This window comes from Mustelus asterias, chromosome 22 (assembly GCF_964213995.1).
Source record: "Mustelus asterias chromosome 22, sMusAst1.hap1.1, whole genome shotgun sequence".
Classification (NCBI taxonomy): Eukaryota; Metazoa; Chordata; class Chondrichthyes; order Carcharhiniformes; family Triakidae; genus Mustelus; species Mustelus asterias.
Window position 1 is genome coordinate 16,507,787 of NC_135822.1, and position 19,996 is coordinate 16,527,782.

General features: G+C 47.8%; 1 protein-coding gene across 1 annotated transcript in view; it reads right to left on the bottom strand.

The window, feature by feature from the left end:
• The window catches only part of LOC144509869 (calmodulin-binding transcription activator 1-like), a 1,175,789-nt gene that overhangs the window by 186,725 nt on the left and 969,068 nt on the right, over positions 1-19,996 (bottom strand). The window contains exon 6 of the mRNA XM_078238794.1: positions 17,432-17,585. Coding sequence (XP_078094920.1) covers positions 17,432-17,585 — 154 coding nt within the window. The remainder of the gene's footprint in view (positions 1-17,431; positions 17,586-19,996) is intronic.

Here is a 19,996-nt window from a genome sequence, read left to right on the forward strand (position 1 = left end):
TGCAATGTGATAATAACCAGGTAGTCGAAGGCCTTTGTGAGGTCAAAGGTGGCCATGAATAGAGGTCGCTGCTGTTCTCTGCACTTATCTTGGACTTGTCTTGCTGTGAAGATCATGCACATTGTGCCTGTTGATGGACAGAGCGCAACACTGAGACTCTGGTAAGAGCTCCACAGCTGTGGGGAGAAGGCGATTGAGGAGGATTCTTGCATTGACCTTCCCTGTGGCGACCAGCAGAGAGACCGCTCTATAGTTACCACAGTCAGTCTTGTCTCCTTCTTGTTTGAAGACTGTCACAATTACAGCATCTTGGAGATCCCCTGGTATGCTCTCTCCCTTCCAGATGCATTCACGTCAAGGAGACTTTTCTGTCATAATTGTATAGGGAGTTGGTGAGGCCACACCTGGAGTACTGTGTGCAGTTTTGGTGTCCTTATCTGAGGAAGGACGTCCTTGCTACAGAGGGAGTACAGCAAAGGTTTACCAGGCTGATTCCAGGGATGACAGGTCCGTCATATGAGGAGGGACTAAGTCGATTAGGATTAAATTCACTGGAGTTTAGAAGAGTGAGAGGGAATCTCACAGAAACTCTTAAAATTCTAACAGGATTAGACAGGGTAGATTCAGAAAGAATGTCCCCAATGGTGGGAGAGTCCAGAACTAGGGATCATTGTTTGAAGATAAGGGGTAAATTTTTTAGAACTGAGGTGAGGAGAAATATCTTCACCCAGAGATTGGTGAATGTGGAATTCACTACCACAGAAAGCAGTTGAGGTCAAAATGTTGTGTGATTTCAAGAAGGAATTAGATAAAGCTCTTGGGGCTAAAGGGATCAAGGGATATGGGGGGAAGGCGGGATCAGGGCATTGAATTTGATGATCAACCATGATCATAATTAATGGTGGAGCAGGCTTGAAGGGCCGAATAGCCTACTCCTGCTTCTACTTTCTATGTTTCTATGTTCCAGTATTTTGTCAGCGATTCTGTCTGGCTGGTTGCCTTGGTGATTCTTAGCTGTTGAATGGTTTTTAGCTTTTCAACCTCATTCAACATCAAGAGGACATGATCTTCACAGCAAGACATGTCCAAGAAAAATGCAGACAGAAACCTCTACTCATGGCGTTCTTTGACCTCACAAAGGCCTTCGACACTGGGAGGGAATGTGGAGTGTTCTCCTAAAATGTGGCCCCTGCAGAAATCTGTCACCATCCTCCCTCCACCTGCTGCCTGATGATATGTAAGTTATAATCCTCACCAACAGATCTGTCACAGATCCAATACGAGTGCGAATTGGTGTCAAGCAAGGCTGTGTCCTCGCACCGATGTCCCTTTCCTTCTTCCTCGCTGTAACACTCCACCCCATCCCCATGAAGCATCCCGCCCCAGTAGAGCTACTCTACGGGGCAAAGGTGAAACTATTCAACCTGAGACACCTCCAATCCAGAAGCGAGATCAGACTAACCTCTGTCATCAAGCTGGAGTATGCTGACGACGCTTGCATGGAGCGCACACTCAGAGTCCGAGCTATCATCAGCACATTCACGGGGGTATATGAAAGAATGGACCTTGGGCTAAACATCCTGAAGGCAAAACATACTGCTCCCATTGTGCAACACTGACCACCAACTATCAAGATTGACAGCGAACCATTGGACAATGCTGATCATTTCTCAGACCTTGAGATTGAACCTCCTCTCAGCGACGGTAGAATTGATTTGACTTGATGTATTATTGTCACAGTCTGAAAGACGTGCTGCTGAGGCGCATTGGCCATGCTAAACTCCCTCAGTGTACCCGAACAGGCACCGGAATGTGATGCCTCGGTGAATTTCACAGTAACTTCATTGCAATGTTAATGTAAGCCTTACTTGTGACTAATAAATAAACCATGTGTTAGTATACAGTGAAAAGTATCATTTCTTGTGCGCTATACAAAGCATAGCGTACATAGAGAAGGGAGAGGATGCAGAATGTAAAAGAGTTAGAGTTTTAAAAGCATAGAATGAGAGTAAAAGATAGAATTAGAGGGTATGCTGGGCACAGCTTGCAAGAAGTCACCTCGCTCCGGTGCCATCTTACTCTTCCTCACCCCCAGTGGGCCCACTGAGGAAAAGAATGTTTGACAGCAAGGACCTGGAACTGGACAACAAGCTCAGGGTCCACAGCCCTGCAGTGCTACCCGGTCTCCTGCAGACATCAGAGCAATGGGCAATGCAGAGCAGACACCTTAAATCTCTGGAGGAATATCACCAGCAATGTCTCTGCAAAATCCTGCAAGTTTAATGACAGGATAGGTGCTCCAATGTCAGTGTCCTCTCCCAGACCAACATCCCCAGTATCGAGGCATAGTCTACAGCAAATCAACTGCATTGGGCAGGTCACATTGTCCGTATATCTAGGCTCGCAAACCAGTTCTCTCCTCCCAGCTTTGTCATGGCGAGAGGGAGGAGGAAACATCTCAGGGACATCCTCAAAGCCTCCCTGAAAAAGGTTAGGGTGGCACGATGGTTAGCACTGCTGCCTCACAGCGCCAGGGACCCAGGTTCAATTCTGGCCTTGGGTGACTGTCTGTGTGGAGTTTGCACATTCTCCCCGAGTCTGCGTGGGTTTCCTCCCACATTCCAAAGATGTCCGGGTTAGGTGGATTGGCCATGCTAAGTTGACCCTAGTGTCAGGGGAATAGCAGGGTAAATATGTGGGGTTACAGGAATAGGGTCTGGGTGGGATTGTGGTCGGTGCAATCTTAATGGGCTGAATGGCCTCCTTCTGCACTGTAGGGATTCTGTGAAAATGCGATATCCCCACCGATCTGTGGGAACCAATTGCTCAAGACTGCCCAAACTGGAGAAGAACCATCCGCGAAGGTGCCAACCATTTTGAACATCTCCCACAGACTCAGTTAGAGGCTAAGAACAACAGTGGAAGGAGCGGACCAAAATCTCACCCACCTGCCTCATTAAACATGACTTGACCCACCTGTGGCAACATACGCGCATCCAGCATTGGACTTTTAGTCAACTCAGGCCCCACAACTCCGGAGTGGAAGAAAATCATCTTCGGTCCTGAGGGACTGACTGTCTCAGAATAATTACCAGATAATCTACTTTACTTATATTGATTAAGGGATAAATACTGGCCAGGAATTATGGGGTCTTCTTCAAAATAGTGCCACGGGGTTTTATATCTACCTTAGTGGGCAGGCAAGGCCTTAGTTTAACATCTCTTCTGAAAGATGGCACTTCCAAGAATGCAGCACTCCCCCAGTGCTGCACCAGATGAACCAGCAACCTTCTGAGTCAGCGGTGAGTGTCAACCACTGAGCCATGGCTGACACTGCATAGAGTCATAGAGGTTTACAGTATGGAAACAGGCCCTTTGGCCTAACTTGTCCATGCCGCCTTTTTTTTTTAAACCACTAAGCTAGTCCCAATTGCCTGCATTTGGCCCATATCTCTCCTTGGCATCTTACCCATGTAACTGTCTAAATGCTTTTTAAAAGACAAAATTGTACCCGCCTCTACTACTAAATCGGGAAGCTTGCTCCAGGCACTCACCACCCTGTGTGTGAAAAAATTGCCCCTCTGGGACGAATGTGTGGTTAGGTTTCCAAAGTCCAAAGTTAGCCAGCTCTATGATCTCAAACTCCTGTAGATTGTGTTCGACGGGGAGAGATAAGATTGCGTTTGACGGGGAGAGATAAAGACCTCCACAGTTTTGAGGTACTGGAGAAGGGCAGGTTAGATTTGAAGGATGCGACAATTATTGGAGATTTTATTGTGAAATGCTCACCGTTCTTTCCCTGCCCATCCCTCAGCACTCACTGTGCTGAAAGGCAGACCTCTCCAAGTGTTATAAAGCTTCTTTGGGTGGGATTTTATGGCCTCGCTCGAGAAATTCCTGCCCAAGGTCAACGGACATTTCCGCTGTCTGCCCCTCGCCCGTTCCGATTCCGTGGAAGGCGAGATGGTAGAATTCCGGCCTTTGTGTCTGAATATAGAGAGAATTCACATCTGCGGGTTCAGTTTGCTTTTCAGATTCTTTTCACCTGAGATTTTTGGCTCTCCCAATTCATGAAACTGCTGCTATTGCAGAAATGCCTGATGCTAGAAACATAAAAGATAGAAGCAGGAGGAGGCCATTTGGCCCTTCGAGCCTGTTCTGCCATTCATTCCGATCTTGGCTGATCGTCCAACTCAATAGCCTAATCCTGCTTTTCCCCATAACCTTTGATCCCATTCGCTCCAAGTGCTATATCCAGCCGCCTCTTGAATACATTCAATGTTTTGGCAACAACTACTTCCTGTGGTAATGAATTCCACTCTTTGGGTGAAGAAATGTCTCCTCACCTCCAGCCTAAATAGTCTACCGTGATTCCTCAGACCGTGACCCCTGGTTCTGGACTCCCCCTCCATCGGGATCATCCTCCCTGCATCTACCCTGTCTAGTCCTGTTAGAATTTTATAAGTCTCTATGAGATCCCCCCTCATTCATCTGAACTCCAGTGAAAACAATCCTAACCTAGTCACTCTCTCCTCATACATCAGTCCCACCATCCCCGGGATCAGTCTGGTAAACCTTCGCTGCACTCTTTCGAGAGCAAGAACATCCTTCCTCAGAAAAGTAGACTAAAACCACACACAATACTCTCGGTGTGGCCTCACCAAGGCCCTGTATAATTGCAACAACAATGCTGCTGGACTCTGACCAATTCAGAGTTTGGTGAAATAATTGGCTCAAATTGCCTGGCACCTGAGTGGCATACACACAGGCCCAGAATGTGCCACTTGTTGACATTCACGGCAGCTCACTCTAAAGTTCCCTCAGGATGCTGCCATGCTGGGGAATGTTTCCATGGACACCGACAGCCTCTCCCCACCCAAGCTATCATTCTGTCAACTGCGAAGTGAGACAGCAGCTGGCCATTCATTCCATTCAGCCTGTTCCCCACCCTTCAACTAGATCAATGGCTGATCTGTGCCTTAATCCCATCTACAGCCCTTCGTATAATCCCTACAGTGCAGAAGGAGGCCGTTCGGCCCATTGGACTCTCCAACAGGGCATCCTATCTAGGCCCTATCCCCGTGACCCCACATATTTACCCGGCTAATCCCCCTAACCTACACCTCCTGGGACACTAAGGGGCAATTTAGCACAGCCAATCCACCTAACCTGCATATCTTTGGAGTGTGGGAGGAAACCGGAGCACCCGGAGGAAACACACGCAAGTACAAGGAGAACGTGCAGACTCCGCACAGACAGTGACCCGAGGCCGGAATTGAACCCGGGTCCCTGGTGCTGTGGGGCAGCAGTGCTAACTGTAATGACTTCAACCAGGCCATTGAGGTTGGCCTTTTGGAGTATGAACTCCCTGAATAAGGATCCAATTGATGGGCCAATCAGGGAGTCATTGCCTTATACCTAATCGCGAGTGTCAGTTCTTCTGACACCCCAGGAGGTAGACTGCTAACTGTTAGCACTCTGTGTACTGCTGTTAGTGTTTGTAAATAAAGGGATTTTGGTGATGGACTTCTGCCTCCGAAGATTTATTACACTAACCACTGTGCCATCCTTGGTTCCACAACCCTTAATACCCTTTGCATTACAAGAACAATCAATCTCAGTTACAGGCCTAACTATTCCACTGTGGAAGGCATTGCAACCTAAGCCCAGGCTCTGTATTAAGGTTCTATTGCCTGCTTGTGTATTGTGGCAGGATCCACTGGGAGCTGGTGGCCTGAAGCTGTGCTTCTCTTCAAAGCAGGGACATTGAAAAGACCCATTACTTGGTGAAAACGGTCCCTTTAAGAAGTGCATGGCGAAGGAGCTGCCTCATTGTTGTGCAGTCCCTCGGCACCAAGTGAAACCTCTCCCCCTGCGCTCCCTCTCCATTCTCTCACAAGGTACAAGCTGTTCTACCCGAACTCCAATAACTGTGCGAGAGAAATGGAAAACATTTCTCGCCCAGGCAATGATGGATGTGCCCGCAAAATCTGTCTCAGCCCAGGCTGAAAACTCGAGTTGGCTGATTTGTCAGTTATGAAATTAACCTAAAAAAAAAATCTCTCGTCAAATGGGTTTCATTGAATAATTTCTCTGCTGTCCCTTTCTGTGGACTGACCCTGAGCAGATAACAGCTTTAAGTGAGATACATCAGAGAGTAGAGCAAGCATATATTCCACTTGACACCAGTGAGCGGAGGCAATTATTGGGCTGGCAGTGGCCCTGGTTACTGTGTGTCTCGGTGTCTGTGACCCTGCTGCACTGTATAATAAAGCGCTACTCTACTGACTTGCTTTGACCCCGCACATTCAATAATAGGGGCACGGGGTGATCATACAGGAGTCATTAACAGAATCTGCTCTCCAGCCCATGCTGGCTCAGTCACTGTTTCAAGGGCAGTGAATAATTGGACTGGCTGCACACAGACTGTTCCAGGGAAACTAAGTGGACTGATATGGAATTAAGCCTTTCTCTGTAGGCCCTATTTTGATGCACTAAAATAAATCTTATTTCCTCCAACCCCCCCCCCCCTGCTTTTAAGGTGTCGACTGTGGCTGTGATAAAGTTTTACGGGTCCCTCAAGTGGCCAATCTTCCTGGGGTGAGTCCAATTCTGGCCTCTTGTCCAATTTCCTCTGCTCCACCATTGGCGGCCGTGCCTCAAACTGCCAAGGCCCCTACGTACTGGAACTCCTTACCCAAACCTCTTTATCTCTCGCTCCTCCTTGAAGACACGCTGTTAAAAATGACCTCTGTGACCAAGCCTACAGTCCCCTGTCCTAAAGTCTCCTTCTTTGGCTTGATGTCAATTTTCTGTGCGATTACACTGTTGTTAAGAGCTATGGGAGACTTTGCAACACTAAATGTGCTAGGTAAATTTAAGTTATTGTTGGACAGTGAGCCTTGGCAGACTATTAGTGTGGTGAACCATTGTTGGTTCCCACTAGGTAGTGCTGAGCCATGGTCTGGCCAGTACTATGAGTCTGTATATATGTTACTGTTGGGGTTAGGGTTGGGCTGTTCTACCTGTTAATATAGTTGTTATGGTACACCCCAGTCGGCTCCGCCTCCTGGGAGAGGTATAAAGGTCACTGCTCTGCCTGGTGACCCTTTAGTCTGGGATCGTGTACTGTATATGGTAGCTCTGTTATTGTTGGCAATAAAAGCCTTTATTTCCCGAGTACATCATGCCTCTCGTGTGTTATATCGCGCATCAATTAGCACTTTATTTTTGTGGGGAGGAGAGGGGGGGGGGGGGGGGGTGGTGGAGTCATGGCTGAGATTGATCTTGCCCACATTTTAGTGGGGCTATCTTGGATGAACAGGAACCAGGATTTTGATTCAGCTGAAAGCCAGGGCTTTCTTGTCATTGGAATTACTGAACATTTACCCCGCCCCCGATAAGCAGGAACGATACGGTTGGCTAAAACCCAAAAGCATAAATGTGGACAATCACTGATGCCACAACGTCTAGTTCAAAGCCACACTGTTGACCATCCCAGTGGGAGAATACAGGAACTTCGCTCATTAGCTCCCTAAAATGGGCATGCCCAAGACTGATACTGCAGCAAAGTGAGTGAGATAGGACAACTGTATCACCATTGTAGGGGGCAGCCCTTGGACCAGAAGCCCTGTGCGAAAGTTAAGACACCCTGAAGCTGTTGGATTCTGCTTCCCAAGTTCCTCAGCCTCCACCACCTGGAAGGACAAGGGCAGCAGGTGAATGGGAACACCATCACCTGCAAATTCCCCTCCAAGTCACACACCATCCAGATTTGGAAATATATCACCTTTCCTTTATTGATGCTGGGTCAAAATACTGGAGCTCCCTTCCCAACAGCACTGTGGGAGTACTACGCCATCCTGGATGTATCACAGCTTGGTATGGCTCCTGCTCTGTCTAAGACCGCAAGAAACTACAAAGGGTCATGAATGAAGCCTAGTCTATCACGCAAACCAGCCTCCCATCCATCGACTACGTCTACACTTCCTGCTGCCTCAGAAAAGCAGCCAGCATAAATAATCAAGGACCCCACGCACCCCGGACATTCTTTCTTCCACCTTCTGGCATCAGGAAAAAGATACAAAAGTCTGACGTCACATACCAACCAACTTAAGACCAGTTGGTATGTGACGTCAGACCTTTGAATAGATTGACCTCATATTAAGCTGATCTTTCTCCATATCCTAGCTATGACTGTAACACTAGATTCTGCACCCTCTCTTTCCTTCTCTATGTAGAATATGCTTTGTCTGTATATTGTCTATATAGATTGTCTGAAAGATGTGCTGGTTAGGTGCATTGACCTGAACAGGCGCCGGACTGTGGCGACTAGGGGAATTTCACAGTAACTTCATTGCAGTGTTAACCTAAGCCTTACTTGTGACTAATAAACGTTATTATAGCGCGCAAGAAACAATACTTTTCACTGTGTACTAATACATGTGACAATAATAAATCAAATCAAACACACATGGACAACAGCTGTTTAAGAAGATGTTCCACTATCATCTTCTCAGGTCAGCAAAAGATGAGCATTAAATGACAACTTTACGAGTAATGCCTTTACCCCAAGAATCATAGAATAGAATCCTTACAGTACAGAAGGAGGCCATTCAGCCCATCGAGTCTGCACAATCCCACCCAGACCCTATTCCCATAACCCCATGCGTTTACCTTGCGAATCCCCCCGATACCAAGGGGCAATTTAGCATGGCCAATCCCGCACATCTTTGGACTGTGGGAGGAAACCGGAGCACCCGGAGGAAACCCACGCAGACACGGGGAGAATGTGCAAACTCCACACAGACAGTGACCCAAGCCAGGATCGAACTGGTAGGAACACCCACAGTGCTGTTGGGGAGGGAAAAGGATTGAGGGATTGGCCAACATATTGGCGGATTCCCTTTGCTCTGCTTTGAACAGTGCCACAGGGTCTTCCTTGTCTACCCGAGAGGGCAGAATATAGATCCCTCAATCAGGTGGTTTAGCCACTGTGCCGCCCACGGTCATTTAAAAAAAATGATTCAAAAAAATAATTCCAGTCTGCCAATACTGCCACACTACTCAGAAACTTTGAAGAAAAGTTCCTCAAGTCCCATAAAAAGAAACTAACTTGTTCTGCTATGATCGTGTTTGAAAATCTTATGATTTCCAAGAGGTTTTAATTGATTATTTGATCCAATGTGAAGGAACCGGAGGAGATGGGGAGGTGGATTGAGGGGTTGGGTGGAATTCATTGCCACAGAAGGCGGTGGAGACCAGGTCATTGAGTTTATTTGAGACAGAGCTAGATAGGTTCTTGATTGGTAAGGGAACCGGAGGGGATGGGAAGGTGGGGGGTGAGGGGTCGGGGTAACAAAACCACATCAAGCTGCTGAATGATTCCCACCCTCACAAGATCCTGTCACACTCATTGTACTGTGCGTACAATCCTCCCCACCACATGGTAAAAAGCAAGGCCCCCTGTGCAATGAACTCAGTCGTGGGGTGGCTGGGCTGAAGTACCCAGCGACTGCGGGAAATAGCAGTATTATCCAAAGAGGCAAGTCCAGCCAGTATTAGTGCATTTATATATATATATATATATTTTTTTTTTTTGTTTTCATTCCATTACATTTCTGACAAGTTGTTGACATTCTCTGCTCATCTCCGTGGAGACAAGGTCGATCGTAAATGTCAGGTTCATTTCTTTTTTTTTTCTCGCTGCTGCTTCTGTTTAAAGGGGCAGTGTTGTCATGAGGAAATTGCCTGCCAAACTATTTGGCATTTTGCTGATAGTGCAAGTCCGCCAATGTCCATTTCCGAGGTCCCTGAGGTTCCCTCTTTACCGTGCCCCTTGACTACATAACCTGCAAGCCACGAGCCTCGCCTTCATGCGTGTTGCCTGGCTGCCAGTCACGCATCAAGTCATGGATCCACCTCAGAACCCCCGTCTCTGGCTGGTTTTCAGATGTGATGTTAAACCGAGGGCCTATCTGCCCCCTCGGGTTGATGTAAAAGATCCCACCGGACTACTTCGTGGGGAAGATGTTTCCATTTGTAGGAGAGACGAGGATCTGAGGGCACAGCCTCAGAGTAAAGGGATAACCCTTTAGAACCGAAGTGAGGAGGGATTTCTCCAGCCAGAGGGTAGTGAATCTCTGAAATTCATTGCCACAGAAGGTTGTGGAGACCAGGTCATTGAGTGTATTTAAGACAGAGATAGATAGGTTCTTGAATTGGTAAGGGGGTCAAAGCTTACGGGGGAAAGGCAGGAGAATGGGGGTGAGAAGCTTATCAGCCATGATTGAATGGGGGAGCAGAGTTGATGGGCCGAATGGTCTAATTCTGTTCCTATATGTGTTATGGTCTTGTGGTCTATTTCAAACTAGAGTGGGGGAATTCTCTGTGTCCAGATGACCAGATAATCTGTTTTGGGGACATTGTTTAATTCTTTCACAGGATGTGGCTAGGCCAGCATTTGTTGCCCATCACTAATTGCCCTTGTGAAGGTGGTGATGAGCTGCCTTCTTGAAGCCGTTGCAGTCCATGTGGTGTAGGAACACCCACAGTGCTGTTGGGGAGGGAAAAGGATTAAGGGATTGGCCAGCATATTGGCGGATTCCCTTTGCTCTGCTTTGAACAGTGCCACAGGGTCTTCCATGTCTACCTGAGAGGGCAGAATATAGATCCCTCAATCAACATCACTGAAACAGACTATCTGGTCAGTACCGCATTGCTGTTTGTGGGATCTTGCTGTGTGCAAGTCGGCAGCTGCATTTCCTGCAACATAATAGTTAGACATCTGTCTATCTTAGCGGATGATGCTGTACGCCCAGAGTATTTGTCTGTTGTACACTGAATGTCATTTGTCATGGGTGTAGAGGCCAATTTGTGAGCGACAGTCCCTTCCACAACCATACGCATGAATACAGGACAAAGACCTTACTCTGTATACATTTTATAATATAGATATCCTCATGGCTCTTTCCAAAATTTTAAACAATCTGGACAAAGATCTCTCAAAATGGCTGAAGTCCATGACCCTCGAATAAAAGGTGCCACTGTGGCAACATCGCAGAAATTTGTACCTCGTTATCTCTGAAGAGTCACTAACGATGCCTTGTGGGCTGCAGAGATCAGATCCAAAGAGAAACCCATTAAAGTCATCTGCGTTTCATAACCCAGGTTGGCCAACTGGAGTCTAATCAGCTGCTAGGACAAAGGACCCCACCACCTTCCTTTCAATTCGTAATGGTTGAGACATTTAACCATCTCGGGGGGGGGGGGGGGGGGGGGGGGTATACGCCTTTTGTTAAAGACACTTTGAAGAGGTCATAGAGGATTACAGCATGGAAACAGGCCTTTTGGCCCAGCTTGTCCATGCCGTCCTTTTTTTTTAACCACTAAATAAGTCCCAATTGCCCATGTTTGGCCCATATCCCTCCATACCCATTTCACCCATGTAACTATCTAAATGCTTTTTAAAAGACAAAATTATACCCGCCTCTATTACTACCTCTGGCAGCTTGTTCCAGACACTCACCATCCTCTGTGTGAAAAAATTGCCCCTCTGGACCCTTTTGTATCTCTCCCCTCTCACCTTAGACCTATGCCCTCTAGTTTTAGACTCCCCTACCTTTGGAAAAAGATATTGACTATCTAGCTGATCTATGCCCCTCATTATTTTATAGACCTCTATAAGATCACCCCCTAAGCCTTCTACGTTCCAGGGGAAAAAAAGTCCCAGTCTATCCAGCCTCTCCTTATAACTTAAACCATCAAGTCCCGGGAGCATCCCAGTAAATCTTTTCTGCACTCTTTCTAGAGGTGGGAATCATGTGACAGGTACCTCTAGCTTGTGGAACCAGTTATGTTTCCTTGCTGCATTGCAAACCCAGTCTGCCATTTTACCATCTACAAGCAGCCCCACAGTAAAGGGGCTCTGCCCCGATTGCATATCCGGTCCCATCTACACTGTTTCTGCTGGAACCTCTGGACCACTCCCTGCGAGACTGATTCATCTCTGCGCGCCTACCTCATCAGCTGAAGTCAACCCCTCGGGAACGGTAAATTGTACAGCATTGGTTTTCAGCCTGTCGACCTCCATGGCGGAATATTTCATTGGAATTTGATTCTGGACTCTGGACCCACGTGAAACATTTCTTTTCTCTGTGGCCTTCGCCCCGTAAAGCTTCCATTCCTCTACTTCTCTTTTAATGTATGAATGCACAGGGGACCCTCTTCCCCACTTTGAATGTGTGCAAATCAACTAACCCTCTGAGTTCATCCTATCTTGTGTTTGCTGTGGGGTTACTAATGGAAATTGGATCGCCCCAAAATCGAAGAATTGGGAAATACGCCGCCACTTATAAAGGGGTAAGAAAATCAAAACATCTTTCTGTTTACAGACGCATGGAGCAAGGTAAAATTAGGACTGTTTTAATTAACCCCCTCTCCTGTCTGTAACAATAACCTGGTCAATAGCTCTGACCCCGGTCACCTTGAAGTCTCGCTTTCAGACATCCTTGTATTGCAGACATAGGCCATCTATGATCTTGTGCCAACAGCAAACCCGCCACAGAGAATGTCTTTGGGGATGCAGTTCATAGAATCCCTACAGTGCAGAAGGAGGCCATTCAGCCCATCGAGTCTGCACCGACCACAATCCCACCCAGACCCTATTCCCGTAACCCCACATATTTACCCTAGCTAATCCCCCTGACACTAAGGGTCAATTTAGCATGGCCAATCAACCTAACCCGCACATCTTTGGAGTGTGGGAGGAAGCTGGAGCACCTGGAGGAAACCCACGCAGACACGGGGAGAATGTGCAGACTCCACACAGACAGTGACCCAAGCCAGTAATGGAACCCGGGTCCCTGGCACTGTGAGGCAGCAGTGCTAACCACCGTGCCACCCAAGTTGTTATCCATTTGGCTCAAATGACATTGCCGCTTACTCAAGAGGGCAACTTTGCTGCAGGTTTGTGTACTTTTATATTCAGCACCATCTTGACAGGAGATGTCTGAGATTTATCTGAGACGGCGGAGGAGGAATCTGTTCAGCCACGTTTCTTGGCTTGCGTAGGTCGTCCATTCTTTACGACTGTAAAGTAGCATACTGAGATTGCAAGTCTGGCACACACGAAGCTTTGTATTTTCGGATAGTTGGCTGTGGGTCCACACTGGACTTGTCAACGTTGACATGACAGCTGCAGCCTTGGCAGTCTGGTGTTGGATTTGGCATCAAAGGTCAGGTTGCTGGTAATTGTTGATCCAAGGCCCGTGAAGCTGTCGACAACTTCTGGAGTGAGATTGTCAGTCTTGCTGGAAGGTGGAGTCTCTATTTGGTCTCGCTGATGCTGATTGTCAGCCCACACTCCTTCCAGACCCAGGAGATTTGATCTACCAACTGTTGCAAGTGAACTTCAGTATGGGATGCTAACAGTAACTACACTTGAAAAGTAAGTCCACTGGCTGCAGAGCGTGCTGAGGTGTTGTACAGTCGTGAATGGCGATAGAGAAATGCAAGTCTTTCTTCTTTATGGATAATGAGCTTCTGAATCTTCTTTCTTGTTCTTCCCAAAGAATAGACTCTTCTTTCCTTCCTGTGCTGACTCGTCCCCAATTCCATCCTATTCGCTTCCAGTAACTCTGAGTCCTGCAGCTATTTAGCTCCCTCAGTCTGCTGGGCATTCACGTTACACTCAGTGACATCCAGTCATTACCCTCGAGATTAGCCTCGTCTTTTCTTTAACGTTAGTGGGGTCAGTGTATTATGGGCCCTTCACTCTGCTTCGCCAATTGCTAGTTTGTTTGAGTGTCTCCGTGTTTGCCTGCTTACCGACTCTCCCAGTTTGGCTGGGCTCTGACTGAAGATCCTGTGAATTCTACAGATGGAGAAGTGAGAGAGGGTTCTCCTGACAAAATCCTTTATTCAAACTGTGCGGCCACCAAAATAAGATGTAGGTGGATTGGCCATGTTAAATTGCCCCTTAGTGCCCAAAGATGTGCAGGTTAGGTGGATTGGCCATGCTAAATTTGTGGGTTACGGGGATAGGGCTGGGGGGGCGGGGAGGACATGGGTAAGATGCTGTTTTGGAGAGTTGGTGCAGACTCAATGGGCCGAATGGGCACTGTAGGGATTCTATGGTTCTAACTTTCATTTCTACAACTTTCACAACCACAGGCCTTCCCAAATCGCTTTACAGCCAATGGAGTTCTTTGGAAACGTATTCACTCTAATGATGCAGAGAATCATAGAATCCCTGCAGTGCAGAAGGAGGCCATTTGGCCCATCGAGTCTGCACCAACCACAGTCCCACCCAGGCCCTATTCCCATAACCCATCATATTTATCCTCCTAATCCTCCAGACGCTAGGGTCAATTTAGCATGGTCAATCAACCTAACCCACACATCTTTGGACTGTGGGAGGAAACCGGAGCACCCAGATGAAACCCACACAGATACTGGGAGAACGTGCAAACTCCACACAGACAGTGACCCAAGGCCTGAATTGAACCCGGGTCTCTGGCGCTGTGAGGCAGCCGTGCTAACCACTGTGCCACCGTAAAATGTGGCTGCCAATTTGCAAACAGGAAGCTCCCACAATCACAAACAGCAAAAAGATTCCATACGACCACATAAGCTGTATTAATGACATTGTTCGCGGGTTAAATATTGGCCAGGACCCGTGGGAGATCGCCTTGCTCTTCTAAGAAGACATCTATCTGAAAGGACAGCTTGGACCTTGGTTCACTGTCTCACCTGAGAGATAGCACCTCAGAAAGTGCAAACCCAGCCCCCCACCCCTCCCCCCAATACTGCACTGGAGTATCCGCCTTCATTTTGTATTCAAGTTACTGTACTGGACTTGAGCCTTTAATTTGCAAAGGGAGAAACACTATCACATTTAGTACAGCAATTCTATTACTGCTGTGTATGCCGAGGTAGCCCTCACTCCATCACTGTTCTGGCAGCATGGTCGCACAGGGGTTAGCACTGCTGCCTCACAGCACTAGGGACCCAGGTTCGATTCCCGGCTTGGGTCACTGTCTGTGTGGAGTTTGCACATTCTCCCCTATGTGCGTGGGTTTCCTCTGGGTGCTCTGGTTTCCACCCACAGTCCAAAGATGTGCAGGTTAGGTTGATTGGCCATGCTAAATTGACCCTAGTGCCAGAGGGGGGGTTAGCAGGGTAAATATGTGGGGCTACTGGAAAAGGGCCTGGGTGGGATAGTCGTCGGTGCAGGTTCAATGGGCTGAATGGCCTCCTTCTGCACTGTAGGGATTCTATGACAGTGGAAAGACTCAAAAATTCCATGAATTATGAGAAAAATTAGAGAAACAACCAGAAAAGGGAGGCGGAGAAAGATGCAGGAGGGGGAGGACACAAAATCCGAGAATAAAAAGTGTATATTAATGTCTCAGGTAAATGGCATGTGACTGAGAATCCTACCCCCATGGATCTGGCCAGCACTGACAGTTCTGTGTAGGTACCACGCGTGTCTGCATTGCAAGGGGACTTGTCTCTCTCTTGCTCTGTAATGATACCGAAAGAAGTCTAACAACACCAGGTTAAAGTCCAACAGGTTTTGCTACCAAATAAACCTGTTGGACTTTAACCAGGTGTTGTTAGACTTCTTACTGTGTTTACCCCAGTCCAACGCCGGCATCTCCACGTCATGATACCGAAAGTCCAGCAGGTGGCAGACGTGCAGCAGCACAGTTTGCTCCCAGCAAAAGGGGGCCAGACGGAAAAAGGATGTGTACAATGCACTGGTGAGTAAGCCCAGGCCCATTTCGAATTACATTTTCTGTCACCTCCCTCGTTGCTTTTACAAATCGCCTGTGTTAAAAGCAGCGAGTGGCTGTCTCGGGTCCCATGCCCCTGGTGCACTCTTTCCAATCTCCTCTGGAATCCGTCTATTTATTTCTCCCCGCCGCCTCGGAATTCTCATCAAGCCTGTTTCACAAAGGAATGCTTTCCATAGCAGTTCAGGGCAGTTGTGCGTTATTACAGGGCTGCAAATGGTGCGTGGCATCACAGAACATTAAGCTACTTGCTGTTTTGCTGCATTTTCTGTTCTGTGCCTGTTCCTTCCCTCACAACGTTTCCTCAAAGATTCCTGCTTGGAATCTAAAGCACTCATTCGGTACGTTATTTTTTAAAATTCAATTTTTTTGTTCCTCCTCCTTCCCGGTGGTTGTCTTCTTGCCTGTTGCTATTCTTACTGGAGTTCAGTGCCATAAAGTGCCAATTCTCCTCTTTTTAAAACATTTTTATTTATTAGTGTCACAAGGCTTACATTAACACGGCAGTGAAGTTACTGTGAAAATCTCCAAGTCGCCGCACTTCGGGTGCACCGAGGGAGAATTTAGCACGGCCAGTGCAGCTAATCTTTCGGACTGTGGGAGGAAACCGGAGCGCCCGGAGGAAACCCACGCAGACACGGGGAGAACGCGCAGACTCCACACAGACAGTGACCCAAGCCGGGAATCGAACCCGGGTCCCTAGCGCTGTGAGGCAGCAGTCCTAACCCACTGTGCCACCCATTGGTACACAGCCCACTTTTGTTTATATTCATTCTCAGCCATGTGGGCATCATTGGCAAGACCAACACAGCAAGGTTCCCCAAGACAGCAAATGACCAGATAATCTGTACGCTTTTATTGTCAGTGGAGTTTATTAAGGGAGGAATTTGGGTCAGAACACTGTATTTCCCTGCTCTCCAAAATAACACCGCAGATTTTCCAACCTACATCAAAATAGGCAGACAAGCCTTCAGTCTCACGTATCATTCTGAAAGACAGCACCTCCGATAATGCAGCACACCCTCAGTACTGCATTGTGTCAACCTAGATTTTTATGTTCAAGTCTCTGCCGTGGGACTTGAACTCACAACCTCTGACTCAGAGGCAAGAATGCTCCCCACTCTCAAGTATTCTAAATGCTACCCCCATTTCCCTGCCCCCCCCCCCCCCGTCCTCCCCTCCACCCCCACACCTCCCCAACTAGGGTTGCCAACTCAGGTTAGACATATTCCTGGAGGTTTGATCACATGACCTCCTTCCTGCAACTCACCCGCCCCCAGACTCTCACCATTGGCTGCCAACATGCCCATCCTCACAGGGCACTGCCAATCAGAAAGCCAACAATCTCTTCATTACCCAATCGGATGACACTTGACTACTGGACAAGCAGCAGATTTCCCCAATCCAATATTTTTAGTAAGCAGTGGAACAGAACAGTTCAAATATATATTTTTTTAAACAGCTTTTTATTTGAGCACCCTTATGATTTTTCGCCTGAGTTCTTTCTGCTTACGGAAGTTTTCAGGAAATTGACCTTAAGTTCATGTTAAATCCTCCAGGGCAATCCTGGAGGGTTGGCAACCCTACTCCCCCAACGTACAATGTCCCACAATGGTGCTGAAGTTGACACTCACACATGGGTTTAAGCTGGCTGATCAGTTCTTCCTTCGACCACTTGGCCCACTCTTTCTTGTCGGTGTTGATGGAGCACAGGATTGGACCACATGGCTTCCCGCAGTCTTCTATGGCCGGCACGTTCAGGTAATGGACCAATACGATGTCAGGATTCTGTGGGAGACAAGAAAACCCCAAAAAGTTTAGGCTTTGCGGCCTAGGCAAGCGGACGGGAACTCGATGCACATGCACAGTAATCCAAATTACGAAAAATAAATAGAATCATAGAATCCCTACAGTGCAGGAGGAGGCCATTCGGCCCATCGAGTCTGCACCAGCCACAATCCCACCCAGGCCCTATCCCCATAACCCCATGCATTTACCCAAGCTAGCCCCCTCCGACATTAGGGGCAATTTAGTGATGCCAATCCACCTAACTCGCACATCATTGGATTGTGGGAGGAAACCCATGCAGGCACAGGGAGAATGTGCAGACTCCACACAGACAGTGAGCCAAGCCGGGAATCAAACCTGGGTCCCTGGCGCTGTGAGGCAGCAGTGCTAACCACTGTGCCACGTGCCATCCCAATTTACTGTTAGTCTAATTCTAATTTACTATTTTACTCATGCAAAACCTTGTCCATTCTTCATGTAAAGATCTCTTATTACATTAAATGGTTCCGTTCTAGCTGTATCCATGATTTCAAGTGTACATTGTTGTCCATGCACTTCAGCTGGCTTTCTGCAGGCATCCTTTATTGTTGGATCTTACTTTTCAACAAGTATTCCTCGAACAAACTGTACAATCAACGCTGACTTTCCGGCCCCTCCTGAACTGAGGACCACCAACTTAATACTCCCAAGTCCGGAATAACACATCCGAGGTCAACGGGATTTTGCACGGTCCTGTCCCACCCACTACCATTCCCGTTGCGGGTGGGACGGGAAAGTTCTGCCCCATATCTTGCGACAGCTCCAGGAAGATCACACTGCCCTAACCTTGTAATTAATGGATTTGATCCAAAGAACCAGAGGTGATTTAATTCTTCACGCAGCGACCTGGAATCACTGCCTCAGAGAGTGGGAGCAGATTCAATAGTAACATTCAAAAGGCAATTAGATAGCTCTTTCAGAGAGCTGGGAAAGGCAGAACGGGCCAAATGGTCTTCCTCAGTGACATAAGTTTCTAAGCACCAAACAACCACCTCGGTGGCACAGTGGCTAGCATGCTGCCTCGCAGCACCAGGGATCTGGGTTCGATTCCTGGCTTGGGTCACTGTCTATGCAGAGTCTGCACGTTCTCCCCGTGTCTGCGTGGGTTTCCTCCGGGTGCTCCGGTTTCCTCCCACAGTCTGAAAGACGTGCTGGTTAGGGTGCATTAGCCGTGCTAAATTCTCCCTCAGTGTTACCCGAACAGGCGCCGGGGTGTGGCGACTAGGGGATTTTCACAGTAACTTCATTGCAGTGTTAATGTAAGCCAACTTGTGACATTAATAAATAAATTTTATTAAAAACAAACTCTGAAAGAATGGCTGCTGTGGTTGGTATTCCTGATTCCCCTGGGAGCAATTCTACTAATCTGCTTATTCCTGAAGGAGCCCCTCGCAGCCTCAGACAGTTTCAGAAAGAGTTTCTTTTTGGTTTGTTTCTGAAATATTGGTATCGGTGCCAAAGCTGGCATTGATCTCCCACCCCACGTGCAACTTAAGAAGGTGGAGTCGCACCTTCTCCATGAACCAGGTATTGGCTGAGAGGCGGTAGATTTAAAACTGAGATGAGGAGGAACTACTTCTCACAGAGGGTGGTGAATTTGTGGAACTCGTTGCCCCACAGTGTGGTGGAGTCGGAATCATTGGATGGTTTGAAGAAGGAGATGGATAGATTTCTGATTTTAGAAATGGGTTAGAGGGATATGGGGAACAGGTAGGGAGGTGGATTTGAGATCAGCCATGATCTGATTGCATGGCGGAGCAGGCCCGATGGGCTGAATGGCCTACTTCTGCTCCTTATTCCTATGTTCCTAACCTCCGCAAGCCACGTGTTGAAGGTGCTCCCACACTGCCGATAGGAAGGGTTTGCCAGCAGTTTGACCCAGTGATGATAGAACAGCGATACGTATCTAAGTCAGGGTGAGGTGTGATCTGGGAGGTGGCAGTGTTCTCATGCCCTTGCTGCCCTTCTTGTCATTCTGGGTGCTGAAGGTCAGTGAGTTTGGGAAATGCTGGCGAGGGGTTGATTTGATCTGTACCTGTAATTTCACTTCTAAAGCTGGGTGAAGAGAGGTTGTTTTTTTTCCCAGTGACCTTGGAGGACACGCGGCTGCAAGCTCGACTAACAAGAGAATGCAGCTGATTCACAGTTTGATTCCCGCCCTCTCCAGCCAGCTGGTGAGCCGTAATATTAAAACGCAATGCTCCGACTAGGTGCCCGCGAGCAGCAAGCAAACACAACGGGCCAGGCTGCAATGGATGTGAAACAGAGTCTTAACCTCGATTAGACCACACTTGGAGCACTGTGCAGAGTTCCCGTCTCCATATCGTAATAATAACAAACACATATAGCGTCACTGCAGGAAGTGCAATAGG